Source organism: Lichenostomus cassidix, chromosome 7 (genome assembly GCF_008360975.1).
Source record: "Lichenostomus cassidix isolate B80296 chromosome 7, HeHo_3.0, whole genome shotgun sequence".
In the NCBI taxonomy this organism is placed as follows: Eukaryota; Metazoa; Chordata; class Aves; order Passeriformes; family Meliphagidae; genus Lichenostomus; species Lichenostomus cassidix.
Window position 1 is genome coordinate 36,786,583 of NC_139488.1, and position 15,815 is coordinate 36,802,397.

The window sequence follows — 15,815 nt, forward strand, 5'->3', positions numbered from 1 at the left end:
ACGTTGGCTCAGATCAATCTGGCCCTAAAATACAATTTAATAAATTTTAGTAATTTAAATTTTAATATTAATTCATATTTTAAAATCTATATTTATTTAAATATATACTTGTTTCAATTTCTATTTATTTGAATTTCTTATTATTTCAATATTGAATTTTAAAAATTAGTAATTTTAAAAAATATTATTTTAAAATTCAGGTGTGCCTTAAAAAAAAGGGATGTGGAAACTTTCCTGGTGGAATTTTTTGGTCCCTTCCACTGGAATATTTCAGTGTGGTGAATCCTGGGAGAGCTGTGAGAAAAATCCTTTGATTTATTAGAGGGGAAAGCTGGGAATTCTGGATGAGGATGAACCGATTTTTTAAGTAGGAAAAACCAGATTTGTGGGTTTTGGGTTTTTTTTTTTTAATAAAAACCCAAACTTTTATTCCTGCTGGGAATTTCTCTCCCAATTTCCCAACCCCTGTATGGCAGGAGCAGCTCAGACTGAGCTCTGGAAACCTCAATCCCTCCTTCCTGCAGGATTTTGGGGAGTTTTTCCCCTCCTGGGATGCATTTATTCACCATAAATCAAATTAAAAATCCCAGTTCTGCCGCTGGGTGTTCATTGACAGGAACATCCCTGAGTGCTGAGTGTTGGATTTACCAGCAGGAATTTAAATCCAAATTAATTCCTCCAAAACCTCTGGAATTCTCCTCTCCAGGATCCACGGCAGAGCAGATCCAAGGCATCCCAAGGATCCAATTCCTCGTTTCCAACCCAAATCTTCCTTGGGAGAGGAGCTGTGGGTGAGGAATTGCTGATTTTCCATCCTCAAGGAGAATCCCTGGAAAACACAGCAGAAAGGCAGGAATTCCCCTCTGCAATGGGAATTCCAAACATGTACTCATCCCTGTGAAAATGCACCTCCAAAACCCAACCACAGCAGTTCCCTTGGATCCTTGGGAATCATTTTCCCTCCAAAATTCCAGAGGGATGGGAGGAAGAGAGGAGCAGCAGGAGGAGGAGGAGGAGGAGTTGTTCTGGTGAGGTTTGTGCTGAGGAATGGGGAAATCATCTCGGTGGATAATTCCCTGAGGTTTCATTCCCAGAGATTTCATTCCCGGAGGTTTCATTCCCCGAGGTTTAATTAGCTGTTTAATCAAACCAGCAGCGCAAATAATCACAGATTCCCAGGAATATTTTTGGGTTCCATTCCCGTGGCTGAGCTGCAGTGAGAGCCCTGCTGAGGTCACAGCTCTGGGAAGGCTGGGAGGGATTTTGGGATTATCTAATTTCTCTCCCTCTCTCCTGGGGGTTGGAAGGACATTTTAAGTGTGGAATTTCTCACTTCTCCTCCTCCTGCCAGGCAGCCCTGGGCTGGAGTGGATCTCTGGATGCTCCTTGGAAGGGCTGGGATTCCCTTGGAGCAGGGAAAACAAATCCCTGGGAGAAATCCCAAAGCTCCTGCAGCCCCATTTCCATGGGGGGTACCTGCTGGGGAAACTGGGAGGCACTGGGAGGGGTTTGGGCAGGGCTGGAATCCCCTTTGAGTGGGGAAAACAAATCCCTGGGAGAAATCCCAAAGCTGGAAAACTGGCTTGGGGTCCCCAATTCCAGTGGGGAAGTTAGGGAGGCACTGGGCAGCCTGGGAGGGGTTTGGACATGACTGGGACCCACTTGGAGCAGGGAAAACAAATACTTGGGAGAAATCCCAAAGCTCCTGGAACCCCAATTCCAGGTGGGACACCAGCTGGGGAAACTGGGAGGCAGTGGGCAGCCTGGGAGTGGCTTGGACAGGGCTGGGATCCCCTTGGAGCAGGGAAAACCAATCCTTGGGAGAAATCCCAAAGCTCCTGCAGCCCAAAAATCCAGGATGGGATCCCCAGTTCCAGGTGCTGCACAGGATGGGGAAACTGGGAGGCACTGGGCAGCCTGGGAGGGGTTTGGACATGACTGGGACCCACTTGGAGCAAGGAAAACAAATACTTGGGAGAAATCCCAAAGCTCCTGGAACCCCAATTCCACATTGGGCACCTGCTGGGGAAGCTGGGACGCACTGGGAGGGGTTGGGCAGATCTCGGTACCCAGGGGAGCATCCTCTCTGTTGCCAGGCAACCACTGTTGGATGCTGCAGCTGGCTGGGGCTGGCTGCAGATGTGGCCACATCTGGCGGGGGGAGGGGGAGCATCCCTGCCCCATCCTGGGAATGTTCTGAGCTTTCCCAGTGCAGCTCTGCAAAGCCCTCCTTGGGGTTTGGGGTGGGTTTAGGGTGGAATTAAAGGCAGTTTGGGTGTGGGAAAGGATGTTCAGCTCTGGTTTGGGTTTCATTCCATACCAAATGGGCTGTTTTGGTTGGGAACAAGATATCCATACTGATAATTTGGATTTTGTGTCCTTCCTGATGCAAGCACCTGGATTCAGTTCTGGAATTCCTGGGAATGCAGACAGCTGATACAGGTTGGAGTCTTGCAGGTTAACGAGGTCACAGCGAGGTCAGAGGAGTTCTGGTATTAATTAGGAAGATTCATTCCCGTTCTGATATTAATTAGGAAGATTCATTCCCATTCCCAGGGTGTCGCTGGGCTCTGGAATTCCCACTGAGCTCCTTCGCTGAATCACTGAAAGAAGTGAGAGGAAAATGAGGAAATTGCTGTGATTTCCTTTGGGAATTTCCATGCTCAGGTTATTCCTGTCCTGCTCAGGGATTAGGACACTTCAGCTGTGATCAGCCTGAGGAGTGACAGGGATGAAGGAGCTGCTGGGCTGGGCTGAGCCGGATGGACAGCAAGTGCCTTTGGGAAGGGAAAGGCTTTGACCTCTTGGAATGAACCAGAAAGGCTGGGAATGTTCCCCTGGAGAAGGGAAGGATCCAGGGAGAGCTCAGAGCTCCTGCCAGGGCCTGAAGGATCTCCAGGAGAGCTGCAGAGGGACTGGGGACAAGGCATGGAGGGACAGGACACAGGGAATGGCTTCCCACTGCCAGAGGGCAGGGATGGATGGGAGATTGGGAATTGGGAATTCCTGGCTGGGCTGGAATTCCCAGAGAAGCTGTGGCTGCCCCTGGATCCCTGGAATGTCCAAGGGCAGGCTGGACAGGGTTTGGAGCAGCCTGGGATAGTGGGAAGTGTCCCTGGGGGTGGAACTGGAAAATCCCTGATGTGTCTCCCAACCCAAACCAGCCTGGAATTCTGGGATTCCCTAAAATTCTGAGTTTCTCCTGAACAGACTTCTATTTCCTACCCCCTGCATTGCTGCAATTCCCACATTCTCAGCCCACAGAAGAGCCAGAAATGACCCCAAGTTCCACTAAAAAATGAAATTCCCAGCAGAGGTCGGAAAATACAGCTCAGGAATTGAGGCTTTTGCTGTATCCATGTTTATTTTACCTTCTGGGGATTTTGGGAAAGGTTTTTGAGAGAGCAGTGATGGATTTGAACTGCTGAGAAAAAGAAATCTTGGTCATTGTGGGGAATAACGAGGGGCTGTGGGGGGATAAAAGGAAAAATCCCAAACAATTACTTTGTATCTGCAGAAAATTGGGATTTTTAATCCAAAAATCATTAATTTTTAATTGGGATTTGAAATTGAATTTTAATTAAAACTTTTAATTTTAATCAATTATTAAGGCAAGCCAAGGTTTGGAATCTCTAATTCCCGTTCACTTGGATTTGCAGCCTCCATGATATTCCCAGCACAGCATTTTGGGATGGCAGTCCTAGGAGAAGCTGGCAGATTTCTCCATTTTCCTCCTGGTTTCTATCCCAAAATCCTGCTTTTCTCGCTCCCAGCCCTGCCAGGCTGCAGGATTGGGGCAGGAATTCCCCTCGGCTTTGAGAATAATGGGTTAAAGTGAGGTTTAGTCCAGGAAATGAGAGCTCAGAACCTCAGGATTTTCCCCTTCCTCCTCTTCCTGAAAATCTTGCTGGGCTGAATTTCAGTTAAAAGAAACCTTATTTTTTGGGATAAAATAAACGTTATTTTCTTCCTTTTGGGGGTTTGGGGGAGGGAATTTTATGGAATCACAGAATCCTGGGATGCTTTGGGGTGGAAAAGACCTTAAAACTCAGGGATCTTCCTCTCTCCCACATTTCTCCAACCCCTGCCAGCCCAGCCTTGGACATTTTGGAGAATCCACAGTTTTGCTGGGAAAATTGGTTTTTTCCTTCCTAATTTTCTTCCCATAATGGAACCATTGCCCGTGACCGCGGTGGAAATGGATTGTGTTATCCTGACAAACCAATTCCCCAGCCCTGGAATTTTAAATCAGCTTCCCAGGAATGCCTCAGCGGGAAAGAACCATTGGTGGATATCTAGGACAGAATAACGGAAATTGTTATTAACGAGGAGGTAATGAATTAATTGAGGACGAAAATGCTGCAGAAATAATTAAATCAATCATTAATTTATTTAAATCATTGCAGCTCTTCCATCCCGTTGGCTCAGATGAACTTGGATTGAAATGGGATGGAAAATGGAAGAAAAATCCCACTTGGGATACTCCTGGATGGAAGAGATGATGGGGTTAGGATGAGGAAGTTCAAAAGTGGACAAAATTAAAGAGAGATTTGGAATTGTGAGAAACTGTTTTATGTTTTAGAAATTCTGGAAAAATGATGGGAATTTTCTTCTCTTTTTCTTTTCCAGGCGCTTGGACAATTCTGCAGTGGCTGAGGGCTGAGGGAATTCTCTGGGATCATGGCTGGAGCAGGATATTCAGTCTGGGCACAGAATGCTGGGGGTGATGGTGAGTGGGAGGCGCTGATTCCAGGCCTGGAATTCCAGAGTGCAGCCAGAGAGGATGCCATGGGATCCTGGGATGGTTGGGGTGGGAAGAGACCTTAAATCCCATCACTCCCACTACCCCAGGCTGCTTCTTTTCCAAGGAATCTTTGGTGGTCATGAGGAGGTGTCCAAAATATTTTGGCAAGATGAAAATTCCCCTGTTTTTAGTCGTCAGGAAATTAAAATAGAAAATCCTTAAGGAAAATGAGAATTTCAGTGTAAAATAATGTTTAGTAAAGGGAGGAACATTCATGGAAATTTCAATGTCAGATAATGTCCAGTAAATTCTTGAGGAATATCCATGGATATTCCAGTGCCAAACCATATCCAGTAAATGGATGAATATCCATGGAAATTTCAGTGTCAGATAATATTCAGGAAATGGAGAAATATCCATGGAAATTGCAATGTCAAATATTGTTCAGTAAACGGAGGAATACCCATGAAAATTTCAGCATCAGATAATGTTCAGGAAATGGCTGAATATCCATGGAAAATTTCAATGTCAATATCCAACAAATGGATGAATATCCATGAAAATTTCAATGTCAATATCCAACAAATGGATGAATATCCATGAAAATTTCAATGTCAATATCCAACAAATGGAGGAATATCCATGGAAAATTTCAATGTCAATATCCAAGAAATGTAGGAATAGGAATATCCATGGAAATTTCAGTGTCATATAATATCCTATAAATGGATGAATATCCATGGAAATTTCAGTGCCAAACAATGTCCAATAAATGGATGAATATTACCATGAAAATTTCAATGTCAATGTCCAATAAATGGATGAATATCCATGAAAATTTCAATGTCAGGTAATGTTCACTAAATGGGTGAATATCCATGAAAATGTCAATGCCAATATCCAACAAATGGATGAATATCCATGGAATTTCAGTGCCAAACAATGTTCAATAAACGGATGAATATTACCATGAAAATTTCAATGTCAATGTCCAATAAATGGATGAATATCCATGAAAATTTCAATGTCAGGTAACGTTCAGTAAATGGATGAATATCCATGGAAAATTTCAATGTCAATATCCAACAAATGGAGGAATCTCCATGGAATTTCAGTGCCAAACAATGCTCAATAAACAGCTGAACACCCACGAAATCCCGCTGCCCTTCCCCTCTCCCCGCAGTGCTGTTTCCCTCTCCGTTCTCCCGCCGGCCATTCCCGCTGGGATCGTGATTCCCGCCGTTCCCGGCGCTCCGGCCGCGCCATGCGGAGGTTTGGCTACTGCCGGGTGGTTGTGGCCACCTCGCTGCTCTGGCTGCTCCTGGACGTCTTCCTGCTGCTCTTCTTCAGCGACTGCAACAAGTGTGACGAGAAACGCGACAGGTCCTTGCTGCCGGCGCTGCGCGGTGAGTGCCGAGCCAGGGCGGTCAGTGCCCGTGGTATCCTGGGAATGGCAGTGCCAAACGATGGCCATGAAATGGGTGAATATCCTGGGAATGTCAGTGCCAAATGATGGCCATGAAATGGGTGAATATCCTGGGAATGGCAGTGCCAAATGATATCCATGAAATGGGTGAATATCCTGGGAATGGCAGTGCCAAATGATATCCATGAAATGGGTGAATATCCTGGGAATGGCAGTGCCAAATGATATCCATGAAATGGGTGAATATCCTGGGAATGGCAGTGCCAAATGATGGCCATGAAATGGGTGAATATCCATGGGAATGGCAGTGCCAAATGATGGCCATGAAATGGGTGAATATCCATGGGAATGGCAGTGCCAAGCAATGGCCAATGAACGGGTGAATATCGGTTGAAGTTTCAGTGTCAGATAATGTTCCGTAAATGGAGGAATATCCATGGAAATATCGGTGTCAGATAATGTCCAATAAATGGATGAAGATCCATGGAAAATTTCAATGTCAAACAATATCCAAGAAATGGATGAATATCCATGGAAATTTCAGTGCTAAACAATATGCAGTAAATGGAGGAATATCCATGGAAATTTCAATGTCAAACAATGTTCAGCCAGCGCTCTGTGGTGAGTGATGCAATTCAGGGAATCCATGGATCTTCTTGGTCTTGGATTTGGGCTTCTTGTTGGACATTCCAGGGATCCAGGGGCAGCCACAGCTTCTCTGGGAATCCCAGCCCAGCCAGGAATTCCTAATTCCCAATATCCCACCTAAACCCCTCCTTAATTTTCAATCCATCTATGTCAAATCCAACTCAATCATGATACAATTTTTCCTCACAGACATTTAACAAAAAGCCCAAAATCCAGATTTTCCCTCTTTCCCACCAGGATTTTTCAACCCCCATGAGTGTTTTCCATGTATTTTCCCAGGATTTAGCTCTCCCACCCTCCCCCAGGAGCCGCAGAGCTCTCCACGTGCAGCAGCAATTTATAGAAAGCTGAAATATCTCTGGGAAATATTCCTCGCCTCAGCTTTCTGCTCATTTCCTTCCCCACGCTGGCTCTGAAATGGGGATAATTGGAGATTATCAAATCCGTTATCAGGGATCAGCTGCAGGGGATTTTTCAGGAGCAGAATTCCCGAGGGAACGCGTTGGGACACACCAGGAAACAGGGAGAATGTTATTTTAGATCCAATGAAGCAGCTTGGAAAATTTTTCCAGGAAAACTCTGGAGTCAGCATGACTTTCTGATATCCAGAGCTGAAGGAATTCCCTTGTTCCAGTTTCAAATGGAATATTTGGAATATTCCAGACCCCTTTGTCAATCCATAAAATACGGATTTATCTCATGTTTTCTTCAATCCAACCTGAATTTCAGGGATTAAATGGCTGAAAAGCTGTTAAATTACCCCCCCTTTTTTTTTTCCTGATTAATTAGAAGTTGTGGATTGCGAAGGTTTGGTGAGACAGGTTTGGGCCTGGACTCGTTTTTGGGGATTCACATCACCAAAAAGCTGGAATTTTTTTCCAGAAAATGTGACTCAAACTGGGCTGAGTCTCCTGAGACTCTTCCCAGGGATTTGCTGCTCCAGGGTTTGGAGCTCAACAGGATATTTTGGATTTAGGGAATACCTGGGTGTTGCAGGGGAGGATTTTGGGGTGGATTTTGGGATTTTCCTCTTGCAAAACCCAGGAAATTGGATCCCTAATTTCCAGTGGATTTTGTTGGAATTTTGCTTCCTCTGTGGCATCAGGAGGGTTTCACTGATTCCTTATTTATTGCACCAAAACATCCACTGCAAGAGGAGTCCTGGGAATTTCCTGTAATTGGATAAATCCAGGAGCAGAGTTATTAATCCTTGGGAATTTTTTTGGCTCTTGGGAGAGAAAACATCCCTGCTGATCCAACAAACAGCAGGAAAATTGATTTTAATTCCCTTTCCAACCTTTGCATTTGACTTTTATTACTGTTTTGCTCCAAGTCTGCCTCCCACATCCATGAATTCAGCTCCTGCTTTCCCAAATTCCCGATTTTCTCATCCGTGGGAGCTGCTGAAGCACGAGGAATGTCCCACCCTGGTGCAGCTTTTTCTCTTTTTCCTTCTTTCTTTTCCTCCCTCCTTCTCCCCTTTCCCCCCTTCTTCACTTTTTTCCTTCCCCCCTTTTTTCCTCTTTCCCCCTTTTTCTCCTCTCCTCTTTTTTCTCTTCTCCCCTTTTTTCCTCCTTTTCTTTTTCCCTTCTCCCCTTTTTTCATTCTCCCTTTTTTTCCCTTCTCCCCTTTTTTCCCCTTTCCCCCCCTTCTCCCATTTTCCCCCTTCTCCCTTTTTTCCCATTCTCCCCTTTTTTCCCCTTTCCCCTTTCTTCCCTCCTCCTTCCTTCTTTTTTCCCTCCTTCCCTTTTCCACCTCTCAGCCTCTCCCATGGGAACCCCAGCCAGGATCCATGAGAGGATTTCCCATCCACCCCAAATGGAGTTTTTGGGATCTCTGCTGAGTTATCCCCACTCTAAGTTTATTCCCTCCCTGCCCCCCTTTAGCTGCTCCTCCTCGAGGCTCCCTGAGCACATTCCCTGCTCCAAAAATCCCCCAGCGTGGGTTGGATGATCCACACAACTCCAGAAATCCTAAAAAAGTCTCTTCCTGGCAGAACTTCCCAGGAGTTTGGATGCTTTTAGTCTTGAAAAGCAACTTTTGGGGTTTTTTTTTGAATCCTGGCTCTCCAGTGTTGAGGAATACTGTGAAGGAAATGATCTGTTTAGGGATGTTTATGGCAATCTGACAGGATTTATTGCTCCTGGAGAGTTAAATCTGGAATTCTGGATTTCTGGGGTTCTGAGATCTGTCATGGGAATGGCAAATCCATCCTTGATTTTCTTGGATTCGCTGTGGAGTTGATGGAAACAAATAATCAGGGAGAAATTCCTGGCTGGGCTGGGATTCCCAGAGAAGCTGTGCTGCCCCTGGATCCCTGGAATGTCCAAGGCCAGGCTGGGTGAGGCTCAGAGCAGCCTGGGATGGATTTCAGTATGGAATTCCCACATCCTGAATGGGTTTTGTTTTCCAGCCGTGATTTCCCGGAACCAGGAAGGGCCGGGAGAGATGGGCAAGGCAGTGCTGATCCCCAGGGAGGAGCAGGAGAAGATGAAGGAGCTCTTCAAGATCAACCAGTTCAACCTCCTGGCCAGCGACCGCATCGCCCTCAACCGCAGCCTGCCGGACGTGCGGCTGGACGGGTGAGATCCTGGGGATGCTGGGATGTGGGATGGGCTGGGAGTGTCAATCTTATCCCAGCCTTCAATCCCATCCATCCCATCCCATCCCATCCCATCCCATCCCATCCCATCCCATCCCATTCCAGCTTTGCCAGGAACACTTCCCACCATCCCAGGCTGCTCCAAACCCTGTCCAGCCTGGCCTTGGACACTTCCAGGGATCCAGGAGCAGCCACAGCTTCTCTGGGAATTCCAGCCCAGCCAGGAATTCCCAATTCCCAATCTCCCATCCATCCCTGCCCTCTGGCAGTGGGAAGCCATTCCCTGTGTCCTGTCCCTCCAGCCCTTGTCCCCAGTCCCTCTGCAGCTCTCCTGGAGCTCCTTCAGGCCCTGGCAGGAGCTCTGGGCTCTCCCTGGATCCTTCCCTTCTCCAGGGGAACATTCCCAGCTCTCCAGCCTGGCTCCAGAGGGAATTTGCTCCAAGTTCTGTGGGAATGATTCTGTGAGCACACAATCCCCATCCCACTGCTGTATCCCAGCAGGAATGTCTCCCATTTTATTCCTGTTCATTCCAACTCACGAATGGAATCTCACATAAAGAGTTCCATTTGCTTCCCATTCCAATCCTGAGTTTTCCATCACAGAATGTCCCTGCATTGCCCAGGTCCTGTCAGAAATGGCCAAGCTGGAGATTTTAATCAGAGCCAGCTCTAATTAGGAGCTATTGATTAAACCCTAAACCCGGCTTAACTCCCCAGGGAAATTCCTCACTTCATTCCGAAGGATTTTCTCCAGCCAGGGAGGAAATCCATCCTCAATCTTTTCTGGATGAGTGAGGCTGCAAGTGCCATTCCACGGATTGCTCAGGCGTCCTAATTGGATTTCCTCTGGCAGATTTCAGCTGGAATTGGCTCCTGTGTGTTTTCCAGTGCTTGGGAACATCCAGGGCTGAGCAGGAATGTTGGGATTTCTGGAATAGCACCAGGTGGTGCTGGACTTTTTGGGGATTCTCCAAAGGAAAAATCACTGGGATGTGATCCTGGCTGGGGAGCAGGCTTGGGAAGGAGCAGGGCAGGGGTGGCAATGGATGTCCAGGAAAATTTCCTTTTTCTGGGAAAATTTCCTTTTTCTGGGAAAATTTCCTTTGTCTGGGAAGTCCTTCCCTCAGATCAGTGGTACAGGACAGGAAGTCTTGATTGGATTTCAATGTGAGACCAAATTTGTTATTCCTAAATTTCAACCCCCAAGGGAGGGAAAATTGCTTTATTTTGGGATATTCCCACCTGACCCACTTGTCCTGCACCAGGACATGTTGGATTTGGGTTTTTTCCCAGCTCTAAGTTGTGAGGGATAAAAAATTCCTTCCTCAGAGGGTGGGGAGGCTCTGGCACAGATTCCCAGGAAATCTGTGGCTGCCCCTGGATCCCTGGAAATGTCCAAGGCCAGGTTGGATCACCCTGGGATAGTGGGAGGTGTCCATGGCAGGGATTGAGGATCCATCCATCCCAAACCATCCTGGAATCCTCCAATTCCATGGATAACTGATGCCAATCACAGAACTGCTGTCGATCCATGAAACATCCATAAACACTGGAATTTTTTTCACGGATGTGGACACGGCTAGATCGTTGAAATTCTCCTTCATTCAGAGAACATCCGAAGCATTTCCCTTCCAGAAACACAATCCTTGTTCTCCTCTCCATGTTTTCCACGTGGGCTGCAGCTGCCTTTGGAGCAGCCATTCGGATCGGGAGATATAATTGGAAAATAGGAGCTGTCAGCTCCCTAATTAGTGCTAAAATCATGGAAAACAGATTTTCCTCCCTGGCAGCACCGGCAGCCTCAGAGGAGCCTCCAAGACATCCCTGCATGGAGGAGAAAAAAGGATTTTATTTATAGGAAAATTGTTCCAGAGGGGATATTTTTATTCCCTTTATTCCTGGTTTCAAGTGGCTTGGAATTGCAGGAAATGCTGGAACAGTTTGGATAAAAGCCCAGATAAACTCAGGGTTATTTTGCAGGAATTATTGGGAATTTTTCTCCCCCAAGGATGAATTCTCAGCCTGCTTTGGAAGTGCCCTGACCTCCTTCCCATTGTTTCTGCTCCCAGAGAATCTGCAGGGTTTGCCCCTTTTCCCCCAACTTTTTCCCCTCCTTTTTTCCTTCTTCCTCTCCTTTTTTCCTCCCTATTTCCCCCTCCTTTTACCCTTCTTCTTCTCCTTTTTCCTTCCCTTTTTTCTCCTCCTTTTTCCTTTCTTCTCCTCCTTTCTCCCCTTTTTCCCCTCCTTTTTCCTTCTTCCTCTCCTTTTTCCTCCCTTTTTTCACCTCCTTTTTTCCTTCTTTCCCCTCCTTCCCCCTCTTTTTTTCCCTCCTTTTTTCCTTCTTTCCTTCCATTTTTTCTCCTCCTCTTTTCTCCTCTTTCCCCCTCCTTTCCCCCCACTTTTCCCCCTCCTTTTCCCCTTCTTCCCTTCTCTTTTTCCTCCCTTTGTTCTCTTCCTTTTTTCCTTCTTTCCCCTCCTTTTCCCCCTCTTTTCTTCCTTCTCCCCCTCCTTTCCCCCTTTCCCCCTCCTCTCCTCCTCCCACTCCCTTCCCCACCCCAAAACCCAGCCGCACCCCTCATTTCCATTCCCCCATCGGACTCCTCCTTTCCCTCTTTTCCCGTTTTCCGGCTCAGCTGCAGGAGCAAGGTGTACCCCGAGGAGCTGCCGAGCACCAGCGTGGTGATCGTGTTCCACAACGAGGCGTGGAGCACTCTGCTGCGCACCATCCACAGCGTCATCGCGCGCTCCCCGCCGCGCCTGCTGGCCGAGATCGTGCTGGTGGATGACGCCAGCGAGAGAGGTGAGCCTGCCGATGGAGCTGCCATTCCATGGATCCTTCTGGAGTGAATCAGGGAATTCAGGGAAGGTTGGGAGTGTGGCTGCTGTCCAGCTCATCCTGGGTGTTGTGGAGAGTGGCAGAGCTGGGATCTAGGACACTCTCAGGGTGGAATTCACGGAATCCATGGAGATGGGATCTGCCATTCCATGGTTTTTTCCAGAACGGATCCTGGAGCTCAGGAAGGGTTGGAAGTGTGGCTTTTGTCTGGCTTGTCTCGGACGTTGCGGAGAGTGGCAGAGGTGGAATCTGGTGGGAGTAGGGAGAAAGGGACACTCTTGGCATGGAATTCATGGAATCCCATGGAGATGGGATCTGCCATTCCATGGTTTCTTCTGGAGCGGATCCGGGAGATCAGAAAGGGTTGGAAGTGTGGCTTTTGTCCGGCTTGTCCTGGGTGTTGCGGAGCGCAGCAGAGCTGGGATCTAGGACACTCGGGGTGGAATTCATGGAATCCCATGGAGATGGGATCTGCCATTCCATGGATCCTTCCGGAGTGAATCCAGGAGATCAGGGAGGGTTGGAAGTGTGGCTTTTGTCCAGCTTGTTCTGGGTGTTGTGGAGAGTGGCAGAGCTGGGATGTGGTGGGAGCAGGGAGAAAAGGACACTCTCAGGGTGGAATTCATGGAATCCTAGCATAGTTGGGGTTGGAAGAGACCTTTAGAGGTCACCTAATCCAGCCCCTGCACTGTGGGCAGGGACACCTCCCACTGTCTCATTTGTCCAGCCTGCCCATTATATTATATTATATTATATTTATATTCTGTTCTATTCTATTCTGTTCTGTTCTATTCTATTCTAGTATATAGTACATAGTACATAGTATTATATTATATTATATTATGTTAATTATTATATTTATTATTATTGTTATATTATAATAGTTTAAAATTCCTGGGATATTTTCATTGAATCGGGGAATGGTTTGGATTGGAAGGACCTTAAATCTCATCTCATTCCAACCCCCACAAGCTGCTCCAAGTAGGAAATTTGTGCAATCACCTGGGAACAAAACCTCCCTAGAAATCCCATTTTCCCTCCATTTCCCCCCCCAAACCCCTCTGTCAGAGTTTCTGAAAGCCGCCTTGGAGAACTACGTGAAGAAGCTGGAGGTGCCGGTGAGGATCCTGCGGATGGAGCAGCGCTCGGGGCTGATCCGCGCGCGGCTCCGCGGGGCTGCGGCCGCCAAGGGCCAGGTGATCACCTTCCTGGACGCGCACTGCGAGTGCACCCTGGGCTGGCTGGAGCCACTGCTGGCCAGGATCAAGGAGGACAGGTGAGGAATCCCTGATCCGGAGAGGAGGATCTGCCCCAGGCCCTTCCCTGAAAAACGGGAATGAAAAGGATTCACTGAGCTGGAAGGAAGATTTTTTCTTTTCTTTTCTTTTCTTTTCTTTTCTTTTCTTTTCTTTTCTTTTCTTTTCTTTTCTTTTTAAGTCTTTGCTGTTTGGATCAAAATCTCGTTTCTAAATAAATGGGGCAGCAGCTTTCCCAAGTGGAGTGGATTTCTCCCACTCCAAAGGAAGCTTTATTCCTGGTTTTTTTACCAGGAACAACTTCTCTGTCTGACCTGCAAAACTCATGGAAATTCAGATAGTTTTGTTCTTCTCTTTGCCTTTTTTCTATTTTTCACCCATTTTTCCATTTATTTCTTTTTTCCCCTTTCCCCTCTTTTTCCTTCCTTCCTTCCTTTTCCCCTCTTTTTTTCTGCTTTATTTTACCCTCCTTTTTTCTTTCTTCCCCACCTTTCTCCCCCTTTTCTCCTCTTTTTCCTTTCTTCCTCTCCTTTTTTCTCCCTCATTTCCCCTCCTTTTTGCATCTTCCACCCCTTTTTCCGTCCCCTTTTTCCCCTCCTTTTTCCTCTCCTTTTTCTCCCTCCTTTACCCCGCTTTTTCCCTCCTCTTTTTCCTTCTTCCTCTCATTTTTTCCTTCTTCCCCTCCTTTCCCCCCACTTTTTTCCTTCTTCTCCCCCTTTTTCCTTCCCCTCCTTCTCCCCTTTTCCCCTCTCCCCCCTTTCCATCCCATCCCTCCCCTTTCCCTCCCTTTTCCCCTCCCCTTCCTTCCTCCCTTTCTTCCCCTCATTCCCCATTTTCCCTCCCTTTTCCCCTCATCCCCCTTCCCCTCCACCCACCTCCCAAACCCCCAATAACCCCCAAATTCCCGTTTTTTTCCAGGAGAACGGTGGTTTGCCCCATCATCGACGTGATCAGCGACGACACCTTCGAGTACATGGCGGGTTCCGACATGACCTACGGCGGCTTCAACTGGAAGCTGAACTTCCGCTGGTACCCTGTGCCCCAGAGGGAGATGGACAGGAGGAAAGGGGACAGAACCCTCCCTGTCAGGTCAGTGTCCCTCTTTCCCCACCGAATCGCCCCCAATTCCCGAAATTCCGTGGTGGGATGAGGGTGAGAATGGCAGGGAAAGCCAAATCCCGACCTGTCCTTGGAGCTGGCAAAGCCTGTTCCGTCTTCTTCCCAGTTCCAAATGGGAATGGGGGAGAATTCTTCTGTCAGGAATTCCAAGGGTTTCTGCTCGTTCAGCTCCCTCTGGTGATTTGCTGCAAATGGATTTTTATTCCTGGTTTTTCTGGAATTTAAAGGGTTCATTTTCCGTAATCCAAAAATGGATTTTTATTCCTGGTTTTTGGGAATTTAAAGGGTTCGTTTTTCCACAATCCAAAGGATTTCGGTGTGTATTTGAGCATCAAATCCCAATGATTTGCACTTAAATCCCTGGTTTATGGCTTGGAACCCCATTCCATCTTCTTCCCAACATTTGGGAATTCCAAATATTTCTGTTTGCTCAGCTCCCTCTGTTAATTTTTCTGCAAACAGATTTTTATTGCTATTTTTTCCGAATTTAAAGGATTGATTTTTTTCCTAATCCAAATGATTTCGGAGCATTTTTGAGCATTGAATCCCAATGATTTGCCCTGAAATTCCTGGTTTATTGCTTGGAAAATGGAACTGATGACTGAGCACCCTGAGGGAAAAATGATCCAAGAGCAAATCCTGACCTCTTCCATTGAATTGCTGGAATCACAGAGTGGAACAAAACCTTTTCCAAAATTGGAATTGAGGATGGAAGGGAACAAATGGAATCAATTCCTGGCTGTGGGATGTTTGCTCATCTCGCAAAGTTCCTAAAAGGATAAAAAAGGGTTTTCCAAGTGGATGTAACGGTTTGAAATCTGGGAATTGGGAAGAATTCCAGTGCTGCAGATCCCTGGAGCTGGCAGGTGGAGATCAGGCAAGGCAGGGATGGAAGGGCAGGAAAAACCTTTCAAAATTGCTTTCAAAATTCCCATTTCTGATTGTCCTGGAAATGCTGGGATCAGGGAATGGCTGATTTGGGGTTTATTCCCAGGAAAAGCTAGCAAGCCCTGGCTGGCACAGGAGGGAAGGATGAGGCTGTTTTGGAATCCAGGGAATCGTTTTTCCTCCTGATCCCAAGTCTCCTCCCCAGGCCAGCAGCTCTGGATGAAAGCTCAGGTGTGCCTGGAAGTTGGGAATTAATTAACTGGGAAATTAATTATCCTAATGAGCTCAGCCCATCC

At 47.0% G+C, this 15,815-nt stretch overlaps 1 protein-coding gene across 3 annotated transcripts in view; it reads left to right on the top strand.

Moving 5' to 3' along the window:
* GALNT13 (polypeptide N-acetylgalactosaminyltransferase 13) overlaps nt 1–15,815 on the top strand; it is a 43,964-nt gene that overhangs the window by 5,576 nt on the left and 22,573 nt on the right. For all 3 annotated transcript variants that reach the window (XM_085067209.1, XM_085067207.1, XM_085067208.1), the window contains 6 exons: nt 4,630–4,729; nt 5,928–6,150; nt 9,232–9,400; nt 12,054–12,220; nt 13,325–13,532; nt 14,431–14,601. In XM_085067209.1, the coding sequence (XP_084923335.1) occupies nt 4,715–4,729; nt 5,928–6,150; nt 9,232–9,400; nt 12,054–12,220; nt 13,325–13,532; nt 14,431–14,601 (953 nt within the window). In that variant the 5' untranslated portion in view covers nt 4,630–4,714. The remainder of the gene's footprint in view (nt 1–4,629; nt 4,730–5,927; nt 6,151–9,231; nt 9,401–12,053; nt 12,221–13,324; nt 13,533–14,430; nt 14,602–15,815) is intronic.